Source organism: Syngnathoides biaculeatus, chromosome 22, assembly GCF_019802595.1.
Source record: "Syngnathoides biaculeatus isolate LvHL_M chromosome 22, ASM1980259v1, whole genome shotgun sequence".
NCBI lineage: Eukaryota > Metazoa > Chordata > Actinopteri > Syngnathiformes > Syngnathidae > Syngnathoides > Syngnathoides biaculeatus.
In genome coordinates this window covers 7,755,944-7,782,264 of record NC_084661.1, presented here as the reverse complement: position 1 = coordinate 7,782,264, position 26,321 = coordinate 7,755,944, and the positions used below count along the sequence as shown (strand labels likewise).

General features: G+C 40.5%; 1 protein-coding gene across 1 annotated transcript in view; it reads left to right on the top strand.

Moving 5' to 3' along the window:
- Window positions 1-26,321, top strand: part of snx29 (sorting nexin 29) — a 118,481-nt gene that overhangs the window by 26,383 nt on the left and 65,777 nt on the right. The window contains 1 exon segment of the mRNA XM_061809412.1: window positions 5,939-6,024. Coding sequence (XP_061665396.1) covers window positions 5,939-6,024 — 86 coding nt within the window.

Sequence of the window (26,321 nt, the reverse complement as noted above, 5' to 3'; positions counted from 1 at the left end):
CAAATATAAAATGAAAATGTAAGAGCTTTGCTCACGCATCAGAGCATGCCAGCCCACACTCTTGAAGGCCAACAAAGCAAAGACCACACTCAATAATCTCCATCCTTGTTTATATCAACACACCACATCTCCTCAGTCACTGTAGAAATCTTCAAAAATTAAATGTAACTCGTTTTAGCCTGTACATCTCACTGTCAATGTTGTGACAGAAAGTCGGCGAGCTTGATGACATTTTACAAATGTAACAATTATCAGTTTTGATGACTAAGAAGGAAGACACGTTGACTTTTCGTCATCCTCAGCAACACTGCTGTGGTAACATTGGGAAAACATTGAGCTGGTGTTAAAACAACATCACGTAGTGAGTCATTTTTGACAAATCTTGCTGATCTTGAGATGTTTGCGAGTCTGTTGGCAGTATTGAGTTACCTGATTTTTCATTGAGGAATGATGGATCCAAACATTTGGGTGCTTGGCATACATAAAAATAAGCAAGAAATTTTTGTTCCAATTTTGCCCCTTCTTGACCATAGACTACAAATACCAGACAATCTTATGTCTCATAATGGGTGTTATCATTCAATATCATCCTGTGGTCTGAAATCGAATTTTTCCCAATAATAGTCTCTGAAATGGCTCGGGAACAACAATCTAAATTATTAAACATTCAATATTTGCAAGACAAAATCATCATCTCTTTGGGAAAAGTAGACAACTCCTCTGATCTGACAATTAATTGTGATGTAGAATGGAATGTTGCCAATCAAAGAAGGAGCAACAAAGTAGCAGAAATGAAAAACATTTACTACCTGTTGTTTTTGTATAAATTTCAGCTCAACAAATGACACAAAGTCAGTCTTTTTTTTTATTACATTGATAACATTACATTCTACAATGCTGTCTGTACCTTTAAAAACACTCGGGAAACATTGAAACAACAACTTTAATCACATAAGATCTCTGTCTTGGAGGATTTGCTTCTAGATGAGCAGAGGAATAGAATTCTTGTGTGGAGTGTTCCATGTTGATTCGTTTAGTCTCTGTCTTTTAAGATTTGAAAGACCCTCTAAACGCGTATCACCTAAAATGTACACGTAACACCCCCCCCAAAAAAAAAAAAAAAAAAAAAAAATCCAAAATTGACTTTAAACTGGGAACTTGGACCTGCAGTGTAAATCCATCTTTAGTCAGCCTCACATCAGGGTTTGCATTTTACACAGCACATGTACAGTAGTTGAAAAATAAATCAACAGTTACAGTACATAAAAATGTCACCCAAACCAACATGAAAATCTGTTGTGAATATTCAACCCTCAAATCTTTGTGATACACACACACACACACACACACACACACACACACACACACACACACACACACACACACACACACACACACACACACACAAACCCTTTTTACACCATCAGTTGGCAGAAACAGCAGGAATATGGGAATGTAGCCAGTTGAGTGGGTTTGGGAAGTGGTATTTCGTCATTGGGAGAAGGGGGCGGTTGAACAGGCGGATGTGTGCACACATACACACACAGACTGAAAAGCAATGGGTGCTAGTGCCTTTTTCTGAACTGAAGTTGTACAGTGACGTTATATTGTAGTTGCGTAGAGTTTCACCTTTTGGTTTTTCTTCTTCGGGATGTGTCTTTGTTTTCCTCCTTGCACTCTGTTGCCAAGTATTTTGAGATGCCTCATATATAATGCTGCCACTGTAGGCTAGTACATGCTTGAACTATTTTTTTTTCCTTCAAAGAAATGAGCAGTAAATTGCACTCAGGAGCATTATAGAGTGACATGCATCTCTAAAGGGATCTTTGTACTTCCCCTTTATTACTTCCAAATAAAAGCAGAGCATACACAAAGAGGAGCCAATTTGCTGTTTTTTTATTGTGTTTTTAGATGACTCACAAGCATGGAAATAATAAAGTTTTGGGGGGAATAAAAAAACATTAAAAAAACTTTACCCATGGGGTTTCACTCAACTTTGGCAATTACTGTACGCAGTTCAAGTTTTTCTTTTGAGCTCTTTAAAGATACAAACAGGGATCTTTCTCCTTCTTGATTAGTCTTTTGTTTAGTTCCTCTAAAACCTTTACCCTCTGCATTGCAATTTCTTATCGCTCTCATGCACACTGTTTGTTTTTTCTCCAAGATGTTCCTCATGTCTCCCCCAAACAGGATAACTTTGTTCGTGTACTGTATCTCTCAAATGCAAACATTCCCTCTTTCATGAATCGGGATTTCTCAGGCACCGATTCTGTTTATCTCGTCTCTTACTTAACTTACTGTTGTACTTGCAAGACTGAGAAGTTCAGACTTACTGTATTTCTGGGTCAAACTATTTCCCCGGATGAGAAAGCAGTATGTGGCTCGTCCCATATCAGCAAGCCACGGGATGTGGTTTCCAAGTGTTTAATTTTTTTGATAGGCTCATTTCAAACTTTGGAGTCCCTTTGAGAGCGACTTCGACGTTTAGATGAGTGTCTGCCATTTCGGCACTGAAGAATCCACACAAGAGTTCTGGTTGCAGCTTGCTTCCCTAATTTTTGACTATGAAAAATGATCGTTGTTATTTTCTACATTTTGGGGTTTTGTTTGAAATATTGGCCTTTTGGGGTTCTCAATAGGGACAACCTGTCCAGCAAATGTAAACACAATGTGAATAATGCAGTGATATTGACTTTGTAACGTTGCAAATGAGGGACAGGATAATCTCTGTCAGGGTTCTAGATTCCAGTTTCCGTGCCAACGTCCCACTGAGCAACCGAGCCTACTAATGCTGCCTAGACCTGTTGGTCTAACGTGGAGGTCTGCATAGCCTTAGCTGATGTCATGTTCTTCGTTCGACTACAAACTAAACGAGGCTGAATGAACACTGGAAAGACTGTTGCAACCATGCATTGCATTCATTTTTGTCATTATTATTCTCCTTATATTATTCTTCTTCGTTCTGAATAATATTTGGAATATGGAGGTGGTTTTGTTTTGATGGACTGGCTGTCAAGGCGTTGAGGAAATCATCACAGCTCAGAACTGAACAAAAATGAAGTCTGTCATTGTCTTTCGGACTAAACCCGCTGAAGTAAATAACATCCATCGACAAGTGGGGTGTACCTTTTCAGGGAATGTGAATTTTCCCATTATTCAAAGACTTGTTATCCTTGACATGATTGTTTCAGGTTATCTTTACCTCGCTTTCAATATTAAGTCAATACATTTCATTCAGTACATGCAACAACTAAGTTTGGAGGACATCATCTTACGTCGTGTTGCTGAAGTGATATGACTGACCCCTCTTCAGGTCACCACACAGATTTGGGCTCTGGCTGATTTTCTTCTGTTCTGGCTGATTGCTTTTCTGATTTGGGGTGTATACTGGGGGACTTTTTCCATGCTGAAAGGCATTATTCCTCTTCAACCTCCCAACAGACTAGCTATTTGGAGCCATGTCAAAAAAGAGAATGAGAGAAAAGTGCCTTTCCCAGACTGTGTCATGGTGACAGCATCATGCAACTGGGGCTTTAAGGTGGCAGTTCTATATACCAGTCCATTTTGGCACAAAATATTTCGATGGCTTGGCTTCTGTAAAGAGAATTAAGTTTTGGTATTTTTTGGAAAATAATCGCGTTAAATGAGGGAAACTTCTACATGAAATCAGGCAATTGCTATCTTTGTGAACAGATTTAACATCGATTCCTTTCCAAAATGAATCCAGCAGTGAGCAAGAAATGACCTGTTTTGTCAGCCAATGCTTGTTGCTTGTTGGAAAAAAAAATGCTACTGTAGTGGAGATACTTTTTATGAAGCTCTGGTCCAGGTAAGCGAGGCTGTATTCTTGCTGGAGTGTGTGGCCAGAAGACAACTTGAGGCCAGGAATTAACGATTGAGTAAATGGCACCGTTCCACTAATTGAAGTCACACATACTGTCATAACACATTCTGCTGTAACTGTTTTGACAGCATAGAGCATAAGAGTCAGAAATGAATATCCAAACTTATACTGTGTTATCATAAAATAAAGTTCCAACCACTTTTTAGCCACGTTTCACTCGACAGCTAAACAACTAACCTAGAAGCTAACCCTAACGACACCTATATAAAACTAACCCTTTCAATGACATGCAGCTAAGATGAACTTATGATGTCGCATGCACACACACACGCACACCTACACACACACACAATATTCCTCCATTTGGGACGCACATTAGGGCGGTTATGTCCACTTGGATGTCTCACATCAGAACACGTTGCGCAAAAAAAAAAAGTTATTTTAATTTCACAAGCTCAACCATACTCTTCAAATGTTGAATTACATGTAAAAAAAAAAAAAGAATAAACATTTAAATGAGACACTACTGGAGTTGCTTATGTGTGGTCTGGTGCAAAATTCAAGTTTCTTTAAGTTAATACAGTAAAAGGTAAAATCATTTTTTTCCCCATTTTACGCCTTTAGGTCTTTTATTTTACTAGCCTGCTCTGTTCACCAAATGTTACCAATTAAAAAAAGATCACCATAATTAGGCCTGATCCTTAACACTTAGTTAAGTACCAATAATTCTGCTTTTTCTATTGCTTTCTACATTTGCAATTTATGTGCATACTTCAGCTCAAGCTGTGTCTTGAATCACACAACAAGCCTGCGCATTACATTAGCAGAAAGCATTTCAACGTTTCAAGGATCAATAATTCAACAAAACGAGTTCATTATTGGGCCACTGAAACCAACAACAAAAAAATACAACCATGGCGAGACACCAGCAGTTTAGCATTGTTTCTCTGGATAATCATTTATTCACGGAAGGGGACATTTGCTGAAAATAAAAGATTAACGGATCAAAAAAAAAACATGCTGATGGGAATAAACCCCGGCGCAGTATCTTAAATTGTGGCCTGCCAATAAAAGGTTGACGCTGGCTGTTGTAAATGTAAATGTCACGTTTTAATAGGAATTGCCCCTAGGCACGTCTCATCGCTGCCTTCTTGGTAACTCCTCCTCGTTATTAGGCTCAACTACTCAGGAGACAATCATAGCAGATTTTTCAGCGGTCAGCAGACTACGTATACAAATTCAGTGTATTGACTTATCAGTCAAAGGTTATGCCAATGATAACCCATCTCTATATGTACATTTAAAACTTTGAAGCAAACCTTTCCCCAATATAGTCTCTTCCAATTCATTTCAGTTGATATTTCTGCTATTACCTTTTAAGTCACTGTCTGAGGATCAAATGTTTGAAAAAGCTAATTGTTTTCATTCTTGTTCATTGTTTATTAATAAGGAAAAGCTCTAAATGGATTTTGTAACCCTAGCGCAAGCAAAGCCTGCTCGCAGACACATTTATCTGCCCGCTGGTGTTAATATCACACTCGACACTCATCCTCAGTAAAACGAGACACATTCCAATATGTGTGTAAGTGGCCAACTGGCTTTCCCTATGAACACACACCGTGAGCACAGCAGTGTGTATTCGATATAATTTAATCAGGCTGGAACAACGCCTGGGCCATAGGCGGGGCTGATAACGGCAGCGTGGACGACTCCGCATGGAGCTTTTCCTGCGGAAACTAAAGGTCTCCGTGAAGGCGGTGCCTTTGTTGGCGGGGAATGAGGCTTGATAAGCGGGGCACGAAAAATCACCCTTGGAGGATTAAGGAAAGGGAGGGAGCAATGGAGCAAGACAAAGGCTGTTAAATTTAACTGGCAATGGCAGTATATTTTAAACCAGAAAACACAATATTTCACACAGTGAACTTGAAACCAATCTGATCTAGTCTCTAATGGATTTCCAGTAAGAATATTAGGCAGGGAAAACGTATAAATAACCTCCATACCACCCAATACCGTGCCCACAACTTCTTTATTATTAGCAGTTATTGGTTGTGTGATATCTGTGTCTGTGTGTGTGTGTGTGTATTTGTGCAGGGAGAATGAGGTCCTGAAGGTCCAGTTGAAGAAGTATGTGGGGGCGGTGCAGATGCTGAAGAGAGAGGGGAGCCAGGGCAATGATGGTAAACGCCTGGATGCACGCACACACGCACAGAGGTTTCTAGTCCATGTTTTGCTCTCAAGCAGAGAGGTGTCATGAGTCCATTGTAGAGGCCATATCGCTTCTGATCCTATTCTTAAGGACTAGTGTCTAGCTTCTCCTTTAACAGCGTGAGGACTGAGTAAACATTACTGTGAGCCTCTTTATTTATGTATTTATTTATTTGTGGGAGGGGTGGCAATAACTTTGACTCTGTTTGTCACTGCTGGAGGGTGCAGATGGGTTGGGGACGGAAGCGGCGCGCTCTATAAATACTAGTGAGATAGGCCGCCGTTGTTTGAGAGGCAAATAAAACGAACTAGGCAGATTACAGAGGATATAATAATGGCTAATTGCATTTGGGGGGTTAAAAAGGAGAACTGTTATCTGTGTATGCTGGAGGGGTTTATTTGTCCTGCAGAAACTGACAGGTAAACATAAATTAAAAACTTTTATTAGGACTAAAACAATAACCACAACAGAGATGGTTTGTCTTTTGTTCTTTTTGACTCGTGCTGTTGTTGGTTATGCACATATTTATTTGTATACTGTTATTATTAACTCTGACAGAATAGCAGCTTTTTTGTCATATGTTGTATTTTTGCCAAAGACTAGCAGGTGTTTTTGTCAGAGCTTGGCGTAAAAAATTTATCATCGCGGTAATTGCTCACCAAACAATTGTACTTTTTCCTGTATTTAATTTAGTGACTTGGATTTGATAAAACATGTAAAAAGGACTTTGATTACACATAATGGACATGCAGAGGAAATTGAAGGCTTTTCCTTCTGAGGCTCTTCACATAAATATTCCATCCATCCAATTTCTTAGCCGCTTATCCTCACAAGGGTCGCAAGGAGTGCTTGGAGCCTATCCCAGCTGTCAATGGGCAGGAGACGGGGTGCACCCTGAACTGGTTCCCAGCCAATCGCAGGGCACATCGAAACAAACAGCTGTACTAACAATCATAACTCGGGGCAATTTAGCGTGTCCAATTAATGTTGGGAGGAAACCGGAGTGCCTGGAGAAAACCCACGCAGGCACATGGTAAGTCTGGGCCTCCTTGTATAATAAAGGACTACCCACAAATCATATTAAATTTTTTTATCACATCATAATGTCAATAAATCGAAGACGGGCATTGGGGGTCGGTGACACCCTTATTGGTTAAGCGGCCAGAAAGCTGAGCAGTGTGTGCGGTTATTGACATCACGTTTAAAACATGAGAGTGTTTTCACATTTGATTTTGCTCACTGTCAATTACGGTCTCAAACAAGGCCTCTTTGCACCCCCACACCTGTGGGCTCTGTGGGGAGGATCAGAGGGGCGCGTGATGATTGGAGGCCGAGAGGTTGATCTGTCCTCATCACTCACACACACACACACACACACACACACACACACACACACACACACACACACGTGTTATCATCCAATCAGTTTAGGCTTTTGTGATCTGGCATCTCCGTTTGTGGCATCAGTTGTAGCTTCGTCTTATTTTGACTCCATCCTTGTTCCCTCCCGACAGGCATTGCAATTTCCTCTTTGCAGCGGCGTCTAAATGATTTTGTCCTGGCTTCCCTCTGTCTTCTCTCGCTAATGATGTGCCTCATTCTTTCCTTGTTTTGATGTCGAGTACTATAGTGCCACCGGTTCTAAGAGGAGAAAGTATGCAGTAGGGGGAGCAGGAATTGAAAGGGGGGGGGTGAATAGGAGGATGAATTGATAGACAAATGGCTGTTTTTTATGTGCTGTCAGCAAGCCGCCTTGTGATCAGAGCCTGTCTCTAATGAGGGCGCTGTGGACGGGTTCTCTCAAATGCTTGGTAGGCGTTCTCATCTTCACTGACATCCCGATAAAGCAGTTTCTCCTTTACCTTTGCTGTGATGGACCGATAATTAATTGTTTCCTGCCGGATGGCATTGCAGGACTTCTCTTTTCTTCTTTCCATTATATAGAAGAGAACAGTGTCTTTGAAGTACAGCGTACTGTATGTTTATATGAATATGGATTGCAAGATTTGGGTGGAATGCACTCTGCTTGCTTTTGTGTACCTAACAGTGCGCAATAGCACCAATATCACGTGTCATGATTTTAAAAAAGGTGTGTATTTCTGTCTTGATACATGCATACAACTCATTAGTGAAACCCCAGTGATGTGCATTTGGTTTACTGTAAGGCTGTAAGATTATCATTCGCTTCCCGTTTCTGCGGATCCCAAGTCTTTAGATCGCACTTTGTTCTGTGAAGATTTGATGCTCCTCTGTCAGACAACTTATTATGGATGGACAAAGCGAAAGTGAATTCAAGTTCAAGTTTTGTTGTTTTCAAAAGTCAGATTCAAATAATTACAAAAAAAAAGACAAAAATCTTCAGTGAACAAATACAAGAACAATAGAATAATGTTATACGGACTATGTTATATGTTATTCGGAGTATTCTCAAAATTCTCAGACTTATTGATATGTAAGTATTCTGCGCTTTGTGAGGGCTTGATTGTTGATTAATTGTGTTTTGGAGCAAGTGAAGTAGAATAGTGTGCACTGATTGGCTGCAATCACCAGAGGCGCAGTTAATTCAGTGTCAACTTGTTTACAGTCTGAAGATAAACATTAATTCGAAAGTTGAAGCACCGTGCATCCACACAGACCCATAATTTTGGAAATTCAGTGAAGTATCCCTCCCTACCTACCAACCATTGTTTTCGCTCCGTCAGCAAAGGTTCAATACTGAGATGTCTACGAACAACTATTTTGAAGGAGTAGCCTGTGGGGTAGAGTGCGTTAAGAGTATTTTTTGTCCTGTTGCTCGGAAAATGTTTGGGGGTGACATTTGCAAACATTAAACCTGTCCTATAGTTAAGATTCCAAATAATCACCAATATGTGTGTGTGAGTTAAGATTCCAAATAATCACCAATATGTGTGTGTGGTCATCATCGAGTTCTGGTGAGCCAAGGACTCTGTGGTCCTGATGTGAGAGAGACCGAAAGAAAATTAGTCAGAGACCTGAAGCTTGTACTGTTGACGTATGACGGACACAACCCGAGGAGGAACTGGCTGTTATAGTTTTTTAGTCACACAAACTGAGAAAAACAAAGTAATTGTGAGTTAGGCAGAAACTCAATTCTTGAGCATACCAACATTTTTTTTTTTTTTGGGCAAATTTATGCTTTCAACTTTTTGAGGACAACTTGCAGAAGGCAGCATGATTGTGTCCCAGCCCACAAAGCAAGGCCCATAATGACATCCTTGGATGAGTTTATATGGAATAAATCTATCAAAATGGTAATTATCACGTTCATATTTCTTCAATTTTCTTGTCTTTTGTTTGTCATGGCCTGGTGTCCAGATTTAAATTGACTTTTAGTGAACAGGGTGTCCTCACTTTGACTATTCCATTGCTGCGAACTCACCCACATTTGTTACTTACTGTAAGTCAGAACTTCACTTACCTACTGCAATGCAGCAAAATTTATAGAGTAAATATTTGCATGAAAAGCACTGCCATATATATGACATAATCAAACTGAGAAGAGTAAAAATTGACTGTACTGTGATTACTTTCTGAGTGCCTGTCAGAATTTTTTTTTTTTTTGTGGTTGACAGTGTCAACTTTGGTCTCACTCTCTGATGCATTCTTTTGAGCGAAAGTGAGGTTATATGAGGAAGAATGAAGACTGGTTTGCTAACCCTGAATTCAAGTGGTGTAATCATACACAGTCAAGATCAGAATTAGGAGCATTGATTGGCTAAAAAAAAAAATGTATTTTTTTTTTCGAGAAGCTGGAGCATCTCACCAGTGGCGCATGTCCTTCTTCCATGTAATAAGGTTTTCGTTCTCCAAGTGGAGCTGTAATGGCCTCTTTGTTGACTGTTTGCTGTTTGAAGGAATGTATTACCCAAGAGATCTCTTCTCCACGAAGACAGTCTTTGCAATGGGGGAAAGAGGTCCTTTGCAGCCTAAGATGGAGGATCGGTTCAAGCTGCCCGCTTTAAATTGGCCTGCAGTGGTGTCGATTCTAAAGATTGGACTGCCAACTCCTGGCCAAGGTTCTTGAGTTAATAACCTGTGCAGTGCTAGCGTAGCTCACAGGAGAAACTACAGGAGCTCAATAAGGGGTCAAGGGCTGCTAATTCCCTCTTTTCCAGTTTCAGGTTAAGATCGCTTTGATGTCTGTTTAATGCCGTTGCAATCATGTGGTCCATTATTCTGGTAATGGTATGTCCTTGAGGAAACATAGGGGTCAACTAATGTGACGCTCCTTTCAGCTGTTTTTTCTATGAATTCTTTGAATCCGTGGCTCACTCCCAATAACTTTTTCAGACTAATTCAAAGTAGGTATGTCGGAAAGTTTAGTCTGTCCACTAACACTAACATGGTGGCGTTTCATTAGGTGCCGTGATCTTGAACAATTATACAAAAATGATTCCGTTTGTATTCCTGCTAAGAATCTAAGCGATTACGACTGCTAAATAGTTTAGCATTTTATTTGAGGTAGATTTTTAATGATTGTTTTATGATTTATGTTGTCTGTGCAAATAATTCTCTTTGTATAAAATGCCACTGCTCTGACATCTTTCCATTAGTGTACATACCCACAGGGTTATCGTGTACATGTGTATGCATATCTGATGTATGCCAGTATAATATTTGTAATATAAAATGGAATTCGCCCACAGGAGCAAAAAAATAAATAAATCGTTGTTAAACAAATATGCTCATTATGAACTTTTTATTTTATTTATTTTTTTTTGGCAACTTGCCCCTATTGTTCCCATTAGGCCTAAATATGTACTGAGGCCACTCTTTGCTTTGCCTGTCACAGCGTACGTGTTTAATTTGACCATAAATAAACCATCCGCGGACAGGAGGTTATTCATCTCCAATAAGAAAATGGATTACATGGCTGTTAAAAAGCAAATAAGGTTACCTCTCTGGCCCTCAGGCCCTTTTGCTCCTGCTGACAGCCGACAGTCTAATGAGTGAATGAGAGGCATTTATCACTGCTGCCTGTCCTAATAGGCGTGTGTAACTTATTCATTACACGCATAGCTCTGCATTTATTGTCCCTTGGCGTGCTTAGCTTTGCCCTTGGAGGTCCCGGGCGAGGTCAGGCTTCCCATTTTAATGTGTCACTAGTGTATTTGTGTGTGTAAATTCTGTTGAGGTTTTTTTTTTTCACAGGGAGGTCCTCTGTGAATATAAATTAATAAGTGAAGGTGTCTTTGCATGTTAATTAAAACTTAATTCCTTTAAATTGCTTTTTGGAGGCTGTCAGTGTGGGGAAGTGTTTATTGGTTACTTTTAAACTCAGGTGGTGGCATGTCTTCAGGGGCCTCAGTGGTAGAAAAGCGGGTCAGAGTAGGAAGATGAGGGCCATTATTGAAGAATGTGTGTATGCATGCATCTTTTCAGGCCAAAAGTTGTGTGTGTGGTTCATTGTGATTTTACAGACTAGTCTCTTGTGCGAGCGTAGGTGAGGTGCTCATGGACGTGTGTGGAGTTCCTAAATTAAACGCCACTAAGCGGTAGTTGGCCGGCATGAAACTGTTGCAGCTGACGTGTAACGTGGTACTTACTGTATGTTAAAAAAAAAAGTTATTTTAATTCCCAGTTGGCTGAGGTGTAGAAGAGCAAATGATGAGTCATTCTCCGTGTGACTTGAGTTTAATCGTAGGTGTCAGCCTAAGGGATCGGGCTTGTTTACCAACTCAAAGGTGTGAGGAATCTTCATTTTATCCAAGAGAATCAATAAAGGAAACCTACTGGCTATTAATAAGGTGACGTTGTGTTGTCAACATTTCGCCAGGTCGCTAGCACTTGAGTAATTCTGTGTTTAGGATTGTTGTGTGTGTATTTTTAGTGGACACCATAGTGGGTATGTGACACATTTCATCTGCTCGGTGGATGCATGTTAATAAATCGTTTAATCAACCTGCTTTAGCTGAACTCTCCTGACAGCCATCACATCTACAAATTTAGTATCTGGTGAAAATAAAAAGGAGAGTGGCTACTCTGCAAAAATTTCCATTGTCTTATAATGTAGTTGCCTTAGTTTCTTGCTGAGACCGAAATGTATGAAAAATAGGAACAGTATAGTCTATGACATTAAGGAATCCAATGGAGGATATGCACATACAGATATTTGACAATTTTTAAAATATGTGAGACACATGATGAGGACAAAAACTAATTTTTCTGGTGTCCTTGAGGTGAGCAAAATCGGAATGTACATTTTTTTTTTTCCCAATATCATGTAACTGCCAAAGCAGTAGTAAAGTTAACTCAAAGAGGTGCTTTGTTAGAGTGTGGAACCTAATTCAACAAACCAAATCCTTACAAAAGAAGATTGTCAATGTAGGAAGTTGTTGATTGGCTCCAAGGAAGCACACACAAAAAGAAATTGCAAATCTGACCAGAGTGGATGGGAAACGAATGGAAGAGGTAGCCATTGATACCAAAACGACAGTCTGTGAAATCATCTCAGAATTGGCTACCCGTAAATATGACAGCTGGTGAAATCAACACAAATGGAAGGTGGTCATGGGTGACTGAGGTGAGGCGCTTAAAAAACATGGAACCGAGGGAAAATTGATAGCATGCCCCTTATGACAATGTTTTATGAGGAAAGCCTGCAAACATGGCTAGACACACAGTATATGTGATGCTGTGTTAGAACTGGAGGAGATGAATATGTGAAATGCAGAATGGGCTACGCTAATTTTGAGGCCAGGTTGAGGTGGTGCAGCGGATTTGAATGTTTGGGGGACTAACATTAGTGATGCTGTCAAGGTAAATTCAAGTAAATTACAAACCAACTAACACGAGAAGGCAGGGTATGGGATGCTTAAGTTTGTGGATAGAAAAAAAGTTTCCATTGTCCATGGTGGAGGGAATGAAAACTTCACCACCACAAACAAAAACAAAAACAGAAGATAAAGTTAAAAGCTAATCTAGTGGAACAGTATTTAGAAATTTAGGGTCTTGGACTAGAGGAAGTGAGAGAGTTACTAAATGTGGGAGCAGAATAAATAAATATCCATCCACTTTCTTTGCCGCTTTTCCTCACAAGGGTCGCGGGAGTGATGGAGGCTATCCTAGCTGTCAAAGGGCAGGAGGCGGGGTACACCCTGAACTGGTTGCCAACCAATCCCAGGGCACATAGAGACAAACAGCCGCACTAACAATCATACCTCGGGGCAATTTAGAGTGTCCAGTTAAAGTTGTGTGTTTTTGGAATGTGGGAGGAAACCAGAGTGCCCGGAGAAAACCCACGCAGGCATGCGGAGAACATGCAAACTCTACACAGGCGGGTCCGGGATCGAATCTGGGACCTCAGAAATGTGAGGCCAACGCTTTTCAGGTGCACCACTGTGCCGCCGATAAATATGAACCATTAATATATAAAATATGGTCAAACTGATATCAGTAATAAGAGGACTTTTGCACTGACATAACGAATTGGAGAAACATTACATTTCTGTGTGGATCTACAAAACGTAACAGGTTAAGAAATTTACCTTCACTTTTGTGTATTAGATTCAGTGTCTATCAGGGCCAAGTGGGCCAATGACTGACCTGAACCAGTAGTGGCCGCTCCGATAAAGAGTCTTGCTGTGAAACAGGTGGCACCCATTTTTTAAAAATTAATTTATTACCAACTATTGCAGTGGAATGGCATTACCCCCCCCCTCCACCCCTCCAACATGTCTTTATGCTCTTGCAGGGATGTTTAGGACTGTTGAGCCTTGGTGGAAATATGCACTGCACCAAGTGCCATTCAATATTTGAGCGATTCCACTTTTCTCTTGAACTTTTTTTTCAATGGATCGGTGAGAATTACTAATTAAGTCAAGAGACCGGCTACAAATTTGATGAGGCGGCAGGAAGCCCTGTTATTGAGAGACGAGAGATTCATCTCATATTTTGCCTGTAGCTATTTTTGAAATTTTCCAATTCCCGAACACTAACACACTTTCACAGATGCACACCCCTCCGTGCCATTACTGTACCTGACACTCAAAGTAACCGAAAGCCTCACCACATTGCTGCCATGCGAGTTTTACATGCACTCTCAAATGTGTTTTAGAATAACATGGTGTTATTAAATTGTATATGCAGTGTGACATTACACTCTTCTTTTCCTCGTCTACCTTGTATCCTTATCTCCTGGGTGATTACATCTGCTCTCAGCTTACCATCCTGCCGGAACTACCAGCCGCTGTTGGCCGGCGGTGCTTTGTCAGGCTCCGGGCATGTCGTTCATATCCTGCAAGACTGCCCACACTGGCGATAACACTCCCTTAGCATGCAGGGCAGCAGACAGAGCATTAAACACTCCTGAGTTTGCCAGGTGGAGGATGTCGGGGACAGAGGGCTCGCTTGTTAGACTGGCCTTTGTTGTAGTTAGACACGTTTAGTTGCTATGACATGAGGTGGCACTTTAGTTGGTTTGACAGAGAGTTAGAGGCAAAGTGCTGATGCTTGCCTGCGAGAGCTGAGCTATGTGCTGTCCCTCACATGGATAACGAAACTGTTGGACCATTTGTTGCTGTTGATATTTCTCGTCAATTGGTTTGCCTTTGCAGAGATTTTTTCTGGTCCTACAGGTATTAGTAAGAGTACCCTGATTTGATTTGGAAACTGTGTGCATAATCCTGGATCATGGGGAAGTGCTATTAGAATTTAAAAAATGTAAGTATTAAAAAAATCTATTAAAAGATATGTTAAAGATTTCCAGTCAAAGTCCTGATTTCAATCTGATTGAGATGCTGTGGCATGACGTAAAGAGAGCTACTCAGATCAGACATCCCATCAACTTTGCTGGACTGCAATAGTTTTGCAAAGAGAAATGGTTCATAATTCATCCTGATCATTGTGCTGATCTGCAGCAACAGGAAAGATTTTGTTGAGGTTATTGCTACCACAGGAAAACCACCAAACTGTTATTAGATCCAAGGGTTCACTTACTTCTTCGACCCAATAATCTCTTTCTGCTTTTATACTTAGTTTATTTCTCAAAGACAAAAATTGTATCAGTACTAGGGCCCAAGACAAATATGCAAAAATAGGGAGGTTATGAACGCCTATCGCGCCACTCTTTGGATGTAACAGATTAAAAGCAGAAGGATTGCAAAACTACAAGTCCATGACAAAGTCATTTGTAAATAAACTAATAAAGAAGAGATGTTCAGGAAAAGATTATACACGCACACAATTTTTGGATTACGGTGGATTTCCGTTCCGATGCCACTGGCATAGTCTCTGACAATAACCTATGCTAATGCAGTAGTAAAGTCATAATTACAGTAAAAATTTATCTGGAAAAACACTTCTAAGGTGTAAATATGAAAATCAATTGAAAAACAGTGACACAAAAAATGTAAAATTTCAAAGCCACGTACTGTACATAAATGGAAGACCCCTAATACTTTGTATTTTGTGCTTCAGCATTCTTCTTACGTATATTAATAATACTGTACATTTCTTTTTAAGTAGCTCTCCTGAGGATTTTCCCACCACAGTCATTTTTCTATCAAATTGGTGATTTATTGTTTTAACATGTCGCAGAGTCTATTTTGAGTGATGGGTCTCTGTTTTATTATTTTGTTTTTCCCCCTTCATTTTGGTCCATTGCTGGGACCTGTAGACTGATATTGATTCACTTAGAGTATTTGGATGCTTTTTCTAAATGGTTTGGACCAAAAGTGCAAAAAGCCAAAAGCAAAGTGACTGTCGTACTATACTATTAAGATTCACAGCCAAACAGAAACAGTTCATCCTAGTTTTATTCACAAGACTCTGTTCTCCGAATCAGTATCAGATTTAATGGCCGAAGTATGTAACAACACACAAGGAATTTGCCTCTGGCAGTCGGTGCCGCCCTGGTACGACTTTTATGTTGAGTACTTAGAAGAAGAACATACAAACTAACAATAATGAAGAACAAAAGACATTCAATTAATTGGCAACTATTCCTTATAAGAGTCACAGTTGTCCAAAGATGCAAAGTCTTCTCGCATTTTGAGCAGTTAAGAGTGCGTCAACCCCCCACATTATCTTAAGCTTATACAGAGTGCCCTTACCCGTTCGCGGTTCACCGTTATAGACCAGTGCAATGACAATTGTGCAAAGGGAGCAGTTTAAAATGACAAATCGTGTGATAGTCTACAGTATACATTACTAATGCTAATAGTTATTGGACCAGCAGGATGTGAGGGTGTGTCCCAACAACGGCACAATGCAGAAAATACTAGGTTCACTGATCAATAATTTAATGACTTAATTGGCAGAGTGGAAAAAACGTATTGAATGCCTGCTAGTTGTGACTTGCATTGATTGGTAGCGCCAACCCGATGGAAGGAGCTGGCAGAGCTGGTGGCCGGAATGGAGGTTCCAAAAGGATCCTGCCTGCCGTTGTCCTAGTTCGAGTAACGTGCAAGTCTTCAAGGGTGGATAGGGTGGTGCCGACGTGCAAGTCTTCAAGGATGGATAGGGTGGTGCCGACGATCCGTTCTGGGGTTTTGATTGTCCATTGCAGTCGGAGTTTGTCCTTTTTTGTGGCAGCCCTCAACCAGACTGTGATGGAGGTAGACATTACTGATTGGATGACCGCTTTGTAGAACTGTCTCGGCAGCTCTTCTGTCTGTCATCATGACATTGTACGCACGTTCCTCATTTCCACCCATTTTAAGCAGTGAACGGAGAGAGCTGCTTTCTTAATTATGCATTTGCATATAGAACCACTGTTTGGACCTCACGTTATTAGACACAGCAATTAGATTAACACCAAGTGTGCAGCACAATGTCACAAAGTGTGCAGGACCACAAAACGGCTTTCTTTTACAGAGCAGATGAAAACCAAGTCCTTCATTGTAAATGAATCCGTTGATTAATTCATCATGCTTATTTTTAAAAATATGTCTGCAAAGATCAAAGATGTGATAAGATCAAACATTTATATAATGCGGTTTCTGAATACTAAATTCCTCATACTTAGGGGTATACATTTTTTTCTTTACACAATTTGGAGACGTCCTTTTGGAAAAAGTTTATACGATATAATATCCATTCCAAGAGTAATTTGTTTGGGTCATAAAACCCTTATTAAATGTACACTAAGTCTTGACTTCATAAAGAATTGAGTACTGCAGTATTGATAATCACACACAAATAAAGGGGTAACGATTGGTTTTGCAATTTCTTCAAATTTGGCCAATCCATAGACTCAGTGATTGTGATGTGAACTGAAAAGTTACCACGAGTGTTCATGATAATGATGTGTAGGATTAGAAGTCTATAAGTGGCAGTGTAATTTAATCTATATTTGGATTTGACTCTTGACACCTACATGTACGTTCACTGTAGATATAAAGGGATTGACAATGAACTGAAACTTTGAAATGTTTTCAAACCACAATCAAAGTCAAATTTTACAGGTGCTATCAGTGTCCCTGACTGTGAGATTTTTGGTCAAATCAGTTCACAATCGGAAAATCTCAGCTACCAGAAAATACTTTGGTAATGGCGCAAGAATAGTAATATGAAAAAAAAAACCTGTAAAAAGGGCTCTGGTATTCACTCTAGAGAGTCAACCCTGAGAGTGGTATTGACACATCACCACCTGACAGGGCGAGAGCAAAGCAGCGAGGGATTTACAGCGAGAGTGAGCGAGTGAGCCACAAAAGGAGCTGATAATGAGCCGTGCCACTAGACTTTCTTATTCTAACAAGCTCCTCATCTTGGCTCCAGAAGCCTCTTTAGTTCTGGTCAAATACCTGTGCTCAGGGAATGTGGGAAAGGGGGGAAGGCTCTCAGAGGGTCTTTGCGGTACCTCTGCTCATTCCATCTAGTACTCCTGCGGTTACGGGACAAAGGCAGCACTTGTCTGTCTAACCACCTTTGCAGTCGTATCAAAAATCCCGATAAAGTGCTGCAGTGGATTAGTTTGTCTGCCGAGCAGCGTATTCAGTAGCCCGACACAAGTTATTTTCCGCACACTGATGTTATCGTCAGAAGATAATTATTTTCTAACAACTTTTATGATGCATACACATTTACAATATCCTTAAAGGGGAAATCCAGTGCTTTGCATGAACAGTGTATCCAATAGGTCATGTAAGAAGCACCTTATTTTGACAATGTAATGTTAAATCCTCTGTCATTTAATAGTGTTTTGAGAAGATTTTTATCGATAATTACGAATTTTCAGATTGCTGCCATTTTTGGGAGTCGCGTGATCTACAGGGGCGTATGTGACGTGTACCGTGGCGTTCCAAACGCTGGATTACATGGGACACCATTATGCCCAGCGCTGATTTCTCGGATTTATCCTCATCTGATGAAGAAATAGCAGTATCGGTTGATCGGGAAGACGGAGGAATACTTCCATACAGATTTCAACCTGTGGCTGTAATCAATGTTGAATATTCGGATGGTTCTTCAGGCGGAATGACGCAGAGTCTGACTACTCGGAGGCTTACGCGCGACATCAGTGCGTAAACAAACGCCCCCGGGAGCTCCGGGCCGCCAACCACGGATGGTTCTTCGGACGGTAATGACTCTGAGTCTGACGAGCGAGCTCTGGCGGAGACCTTTAGCCTAGCTTCGGTGTTCGGGGCCAACAGCCTCCGCTGCCTGAAAGCTCTGGTTGCGGCCCACCGCCAGAGCTCGCTCGTCAGACTCCGAGTCATTCCTGTCCGAAGAACCATCCGTGGCTGCAACTGTGTCTTTAACTTAAAAGTTCCATATTTTGGCTATTTAGAGTGACTCTCTTAACATGGATTTAGCACAAAGGTGTCTTTTTCTTTCTTTCTTTCTTTCTTTTTTTTTTTTTTTTAAAGTTGGTTTTGTGATGCAAGTCACCAGGAAAGGCCCATCTGACAACTACTTAGACACAGCCCTCACTACTTGTGAGAACACATGTATTTGTGATGTTGACAATGCTCGTTCGGAGGTGTATAGGTAGGCAGTAGGCAGAGTTCTTCGCTAGTGACGAAAATAAGCTCGATAAATTCAAATGACTTGATTTCAGGGCTCTCGCCAGAAAAACGTCTCCAATTCAGCAAAGAGTATTGAGGCACCTTAGGCCCAACATAACATCCCAAATATTAGTTTAGTAGGTTTGGTAAGATACATGACTGTTAAAACAAAAAAAAAGTTGCCAATGAATTAATTAATGTGTGATTGTGATTTACAGGTGGGCATCTGCCTTAAATTGATTTCCAAATTTGTTTCTTCCCCCACAACTAACACAATAACAAATAAATAAATAGTGTAACCCCCCGCATTCTACACACTCACACTTAAGTTTATGCTTCATGCCATCTGAGTGGCATTCTTCAGTCAAGCTGCAGCCTCTTTTAATTAAGCTTGCCTCGTTCATTAATAGCAGTTATTCACTGAAGTTGGAACAAATACCTTTACTGCGGTGTTCCCCAGTCAGAAGCTCTTCTGCTTCTTTTTCCTTTCAAGACTAATTAAAGCAAATCCTTCAAATGCGCATCTTCCTTATGCTCAATATATCGCACACGCAACACCCACAGCGGTTTTTTTTTTCAAGATACATTTCTCCAGCATAATGAAGAAAACTCACTTGAAGGGAATTCACTTAGTGAGTAAAATATTTCTCTACTTCCTACCCCCAAGTGAATCCCACTGTGCACAAGCCAACTCAATGAAATGCTTGTCTTATAAAAGTCCTTTTGGAGTTTGGATTAAAAGTCTTCTTTTTTTTTCCTCAGCAATCCATAGCTGAAATATTTAATAGTGGCACTGAGCCTCTTTCTGTCTCACGCTTTGCCTTTACATTGTGTTCCTCTTTTTCCCATCTTTTGCTCTCCCTTTGTCTCCCATCTCCACTCCGCTGCCTCTGTGTTTGCATTAATAAACCACACTAATGCAAACTGGATATGGAGTTACAAATAAGGAGCTGTATGTATATTTGATTGCTTTATGGGCCTTTGACCACAAAAAGACCGCATCCGCCGCTGCTCATATGAGCCTTTTGTGGATGTGCTGCTGTGACTTGGCTGTTGTCACATTAAAAAAAAAAAAAAAGTATATAATGCAGATCCTCTTCAAAAGAAGCACAAAAGTGCATCCTAGAATATTTTTTCACAACCCTTTCATTTTCTGCATATGTGACCCCCCCCCCCCACCCCATATAAATATAGGGATTACTACACGGGGGCAATAGAAGTACCATATAGCATAGTAATTACTGTTAGTAGATGACTCACTGAAATGTCATTGCTTAAATATGTTCTGCATATAATATAAGGAAAACACCACTGCATTAATCAACTTCACTGGCAGAGACAGCACAGACCCCTGCCAGCAATCCTCAATTGGATTAGTTAAGAAAAACATAACTTTTCTCCGTTTTTCGTGCAATGTTTCGAATCTTTTTTTTTTATTTAAATATTTTTTTCAGGCGAGCTATGTCTAAAGAGGTGGCTGTTTCCCACCGACAGGTCTCCTCTCATATGTTTTCCACCCAGCTCAAAATTTTGTAAAAGGATTTCTTTTTTTCCAATACAAAATGAATAAAGGGAGTGTGGACCTGAAACTCAAGTATGTGTTTTGAATGAAAATCCTGCCAGCCAGTAGAAAATACTCATTATAAACATATTCTAGAATCTAGAACATGTTTTCATTGGTTGTTTGGCTGCCTATATTCAACAGGACATAAACATAGAGCATTTATTTCTGTACATTTTTGATAGTTCTTTGACGGAATATTTTGTGAACCATTTGGGGAAGGCCCTTTTGCGTCCAAAGCAGGTTCTATAAAGTCATGCTGGGAGGAGTTTGCTATGGAAGAACTCAACATCAAACAATATTCTAAATTCTAAAGTTCTCTCTGAAGATTGGTAACTGTCAGTGTTGCAGGCGGGTGTCCTGATCCTTGATTGTGTACAGCGAATATGTTGTGCGTATGGCAGTGATGTGACAGCTGGTCTGATTGACTTTTTGTTTTGTGGAAAGCGTCTGCTTAATGCACTGCAGTGTGTCAAAACAACTGCAGGGGTCATGTCGCAAAAGTTCGCAGGCTTCCTCCACATGTTTCGTGCCGGGAGCTGAGATGCTGATTAGGGGTTTTAAAAAAAAAAAGAGAGAGTGCTTGGATGCTTGCAGATACGTTTGCATGATTAAAGGCCATCTAATCAACTTGGACAAGTTTTGCTGTCAGAACTTATTAGCTCCAACGCACTCAGTGGGTCTGGGTTGAAGTGAAGCTGGCGTGTGACTCACATCCCACTGCAATGTTGAAGCGTTTACAAACACATCCTCTTCGTCGTGTTGTTGTTCCGAATGCATCCAGCGAGGAGCAGGTCGTGCTGATTGAAAGCTGCTGTTAGCTCCCGTGATTGGATTTGTCTTAATGTCAGAGAGGAAGTATAATGACTTTGCCGATTGATTAGATAACATATGCACTTGGTCATGTTTGTTTCGGAATTGGGGACGTTGAACTTCTTCACGGAGGTTGCATGCCACTTGCTGTGAGTCAACTGCACTTAAATGAAAGATGCACAAAATTGGGACGTTCTTCTCGCTGTGCCTACATTGCTTGAAGTTATGATTAAGTCGTCAATAACTCTGAAAGTCACACTTTTTTCTTTTGTATTAGTTGTATTCAACATATACAGTAACTGTGATACACTCAGCCCGTCACATACAGTACTGATATGGCATGAGCAAATGTATCTACTAATTTTTATGGATTTCGTTGAAAAAAAAAATGTCTTTGCACCTTGGTGCCAAGTAACTATGTTGAAGTGAGTTGAAGACTTGAAGTTGACAAAAACAGTGCTTTATCATCATCTTGTAGTATCTATAGACAATTATGAGGGTGGGGTGTCACCCATTCATGCAATTTCACTGTTCATGGCAGGAAATGGAACATTTCCATCCATTTTTCCAAGCCGCTTATCCTCGCGGGAGCACTTAAGCCGATCTGGCTGGTCCATAACACCGCTACTACCATTAATACAAGGAGTTTCAATAGTGGTAAACCAAAGTTGGATTGTGTAGGACAGGGGTACTCAATGCGTTGATCGCGATCATCCGGTCGATCACGAGGCAGTCTTGGTTGATCGCTGGACAGCGTGCCAAAAAAAAAAAAAAATAGCAGCCAATAGTCCCTCTAAACTGTGTGCATGCGCAAATGTGCACCGCTGATGCAGTCGCTTTATTTTTTCTGTGTTGCACTCAAAAAACAAATAATCCAATGGAAATTGAAAGTATAACATACAGCTATTCAGTTTGTAGCATTTTGCAATGTGATTCAATGAGTGAGATATGACTGGTTGTTGCTTCCAATAGCACAATTCACATACATGCTGTAAAAAATGAAAAGAAGCCACTAGTTTACTTTATGCAGCACACGGAACTTTCTCTCATAACGACCGTTGCTCTGTCATACTCTCTTTTCCTAGTTTACGTTACACCCACTCGCCACCCCCTTCTTAAAGATGTACACTCATAATCAGAAATGTTACAGTACTTGCGCAGCCATTAATGTGTCTTATAATGGACAAGATTTTCTCTTTTCTGAGTGGGAAAGGTCTGGTCTGAAGTCAAAGTAGAAAGTGCATGATGAGATGGTGTGTAATTTTAAAATTCCACCTTGGCACAGCCTGATCCAGGATGACGGCACACAAAAAGCTAATTCTGAATATAGGAGGCAACATAACATTAACCTTAAAACGGCTTGGGAGCATCATCAATCCCCCGCCGTCGTCGTCGGTAGCTAGTGAGAGGGTGGCTGCGTGAAAAGTAGATCTTGGGGTAAAAGTCTCGGCACCCTTGGTGTAGGAACTCAACAGTAAAGTCAATGGACCATTCCAACCTGTCAATCACTCGTACAATAATACCTAATCATATGTTTCCAAGTAAAAAGTACTCACCCTGCTTTACATACCCAGTACGATTTCACTATTTTATCCTGTTGGATTTCAATATGAAGTTTGTTTGTAGGACTCTCTTGGACAAGTCTGATGGATTTGGCAAAAACCACACCCTAATACTATATGGAATCTGGAATGGATAGAGAATCCAGTTCAAACCTGTTATGTTTATATTATATTTTGGAAGATTGTGGGGCATGGCAAGTGTAACTAAGGGGGGCGGAGCTGAAGATCGCCAGTCGGAAAGGTCCATTACAGTAAATATTTGCAAGAAAAACACAGGCCATAAATAGAAATAAATATGGGAGTAGCTAAGCTAAGCTAGAAAAACATGTTACACTATGTTTCCATTGGCAAAGGCAATAACGTTTCAGGCTACTGCGGACGAAACAGGATGAAGGTGACACAACGGGGTGGACAAGATGGGCAATCGGGACACATGATCGCCATGGATGCCGAGCCAGATTTTTAAAATGTCAAATAATTTTCCAAGGCAGTCCTGGTGTGGGTGAAGAACATAGTTGGCAGTGGGAAAACTGGATGAACCCAACAAAACGCTTTCATGGCAGACAGTGGCTCAAACCATAGGTTCACCTTTGAACCTCAGGGACTCAGTAGCCCCTTCCCACCACGCCCACTCCGTATGCCGTAGTATACCATGAGTAATGTTAACAAGACTTGCTATCCAACTGCACACAACATTTATGGCAAACAGGGTTGCTATGGCCCCCAAGAGCATAGAGTGAATGTAGCATATGGCATCTGTGATGATTATGACATTGCTAAAATTATAATAATGACCTAAGAATTTTTCACAGCACTGAATATATAGTAATGTCATGTGAATTGCATTTGACCTACAAGCGATCAGCATCCTACTCCCTGCACTGTACCCTTGGATGCTGACAAAAGACTAAAACCAAACAAACAAAATTCAGCACCATATCTTCTTCTTTTCCTTTCGGCTTGACCCGTTAGGGTTTGCCACAGCGTGTCATCTTTTTCCATCTAAGCCTATCTCGTGCATCTTCTTCTTCATCTTGCACCCACTGTCCTCATGTCCTCCCTCATAACATCCATCAACCTTTTCTTTGGTCTTCCTCTCCCTCTTTTGTCTGGCAGCCGCATCACCATATCTGTTTCAATAATTTGGGTATAACATTGTAATACTAACGTTCAGTTTTGTTTCACTATGCTTGTCATTGTGATTGTAGTTTGCAGTGGTGTTGATCTGTACGGCATTATGCAGAGATACTTGAACTTTGTGAGATGTTAACTTTATAGATGTAATTTAACACAAGACAAATGTACAGAATATTAGAAACGCCTCTCAGTATGCCACAGTGCACATTTATGGAATAATCAACACTGTTAAATCGCCTCTTGGCATTTCTGTCTATTTTTCTTTATCTTATCTTCTGTTTCATTCTGCCCATCCCTCCCTATGTCATCCTTCCTCCGGCGTTCCCCCTGATCTAAAATCGGAAATGTCTAAATTACTCGTTAATAGGTCACGGCGGCACCGTTTTTCCCCTCACCGCCACACTCTGTCCCTCTTTTTTTTTTTTTTTAATTTACTCTTGGGTACAGAGAATATTTCATTTGACACTAAATAAAATTGTTCTTCAACTCTTGAAATGAGGAAAAAAAAAATCTGCTCTCCTCTACTTTGCTGTACCTTGTTCTCCAAATGGGAACATCAATTCTTAATGCTGATTTTAACACACTACCCCCTTCAGGCATGCGCACAGCAAGTACTGGACACTCAAGTGAGTAATACCGTACTCTCCTTTTGCTTTGTCTGAACACATTTACAGAAATGGTGTCTCGTCTTTTTTAATAAATACTCCAGAGACACCAACTCGCCATTAAAAGGAAAAATGCACCACGCTGCTCCAACAGATCAGCAGATAATTAACATATTAATTCTGAGCTGAAGGATAAGTGCTCTGAACAAACGAGACCATCACACAGAGGAAGCGCAGCCTCCCTTTTGCTTTATATAGAATGTTTTGTCTCGTTTAATGGGATCTTGGCGTTATGTCATCGGCGCAGAGAGAAGATTGAGGAAAAAGACGTGATTTGTTGAATAAATGAAGGCGATGTGCAATGTACATGGTGTAGCACAAAGCCAATCAATATGAATAAAAATAATCTCATTATGAGAAATTGACAAAGATTCACATTACTAGCTAAATTAATAATTTGATAACTTTCCTCCATTCTGGTTGTTCTGTATTTCTTGTTTTGGCTCATAGCAACTCTCATTTGCAAAAAATGCCATCATACAATAGAAAATGTTCTGAACGCAATTAAAAAAACATTGTCCCTCCTTACCTTACTTTACCTTCTTCCATTTTTTTTCTTCTTTGTATATGTGGGCAGTCTACATGCCCGGTGGTATGATGGTAGCTTTCACAGGTTAGTCTTGGTATGTAGACTAAGATCTGGTTTGAAGCAGGAGACCTGTGGTTATCACGATTGAATATGTTTGTGGCGTGCTGTGTTAGGCATCTCCTGTAGAACACACACACACGTACACACTCTCGCTCTCTTTCTCTCTGACACTATGGTGGATGCTGGTCAATTTATGGCTTGACTTCAACCTTCCCCATTCCGCTTTTGCACAAAACCATTAAACAGCTGATTGGCAGTGCGAAAGCACTCCTGTTAAATGCTGGTTGGTTAGTAGCTGGCTCATTTGCTAAACTCCTGCTCCAGACAGCTGCTTAAAATAAATACATGCCTGAGATTGCCTTGAATTTGGGCACTCCACTAACATTAAAAACAATAATCAAAATGCAAATTAATGGATTTTCTCCAAATAGTCGGCAATGAGCTTTACTGACGTATTGCATGCCGGGAAAATGAGTCAGTGTTCGACAACAAACAAAGCAAAGCCTTTGCTTAACTTTGCTGATGAAAGTGAAGGACGCGAAAATTTTGTTGTGAGCTACTTGAACTGGTGTTTCTCCATCTTTTTTTGACCCAAGAAACCAGAAAAATCTCACTTCTCGCCACCAAACAAAAATGTCACAAAAGGTATATATGCTGAAATAATGAGGCTCGTCTCAATTTACAATTGTTCTGTATAAAATGTGGGCCTGTTTAGTTGAACAACACAGGTTGATTGTGAGATTGTATAGATAGATAACTTCCTGTGCCATTACAGACTTTTCTGGCTTTGCTTTTCCAGCTGTATAAACCCCCCAATTAGTCCCTTTAGGACAACATTGTTTCATGGGGGCAAAACTGACGCACTGTTGATCTAAATCTTGGTAATGGGAATCTTGAGTAGTTTGTGAGAGCACGTGATCTGGCCTGACCCTGAAATGGACCTTTCCGACCTGTCAATCACTCGTACAATAAT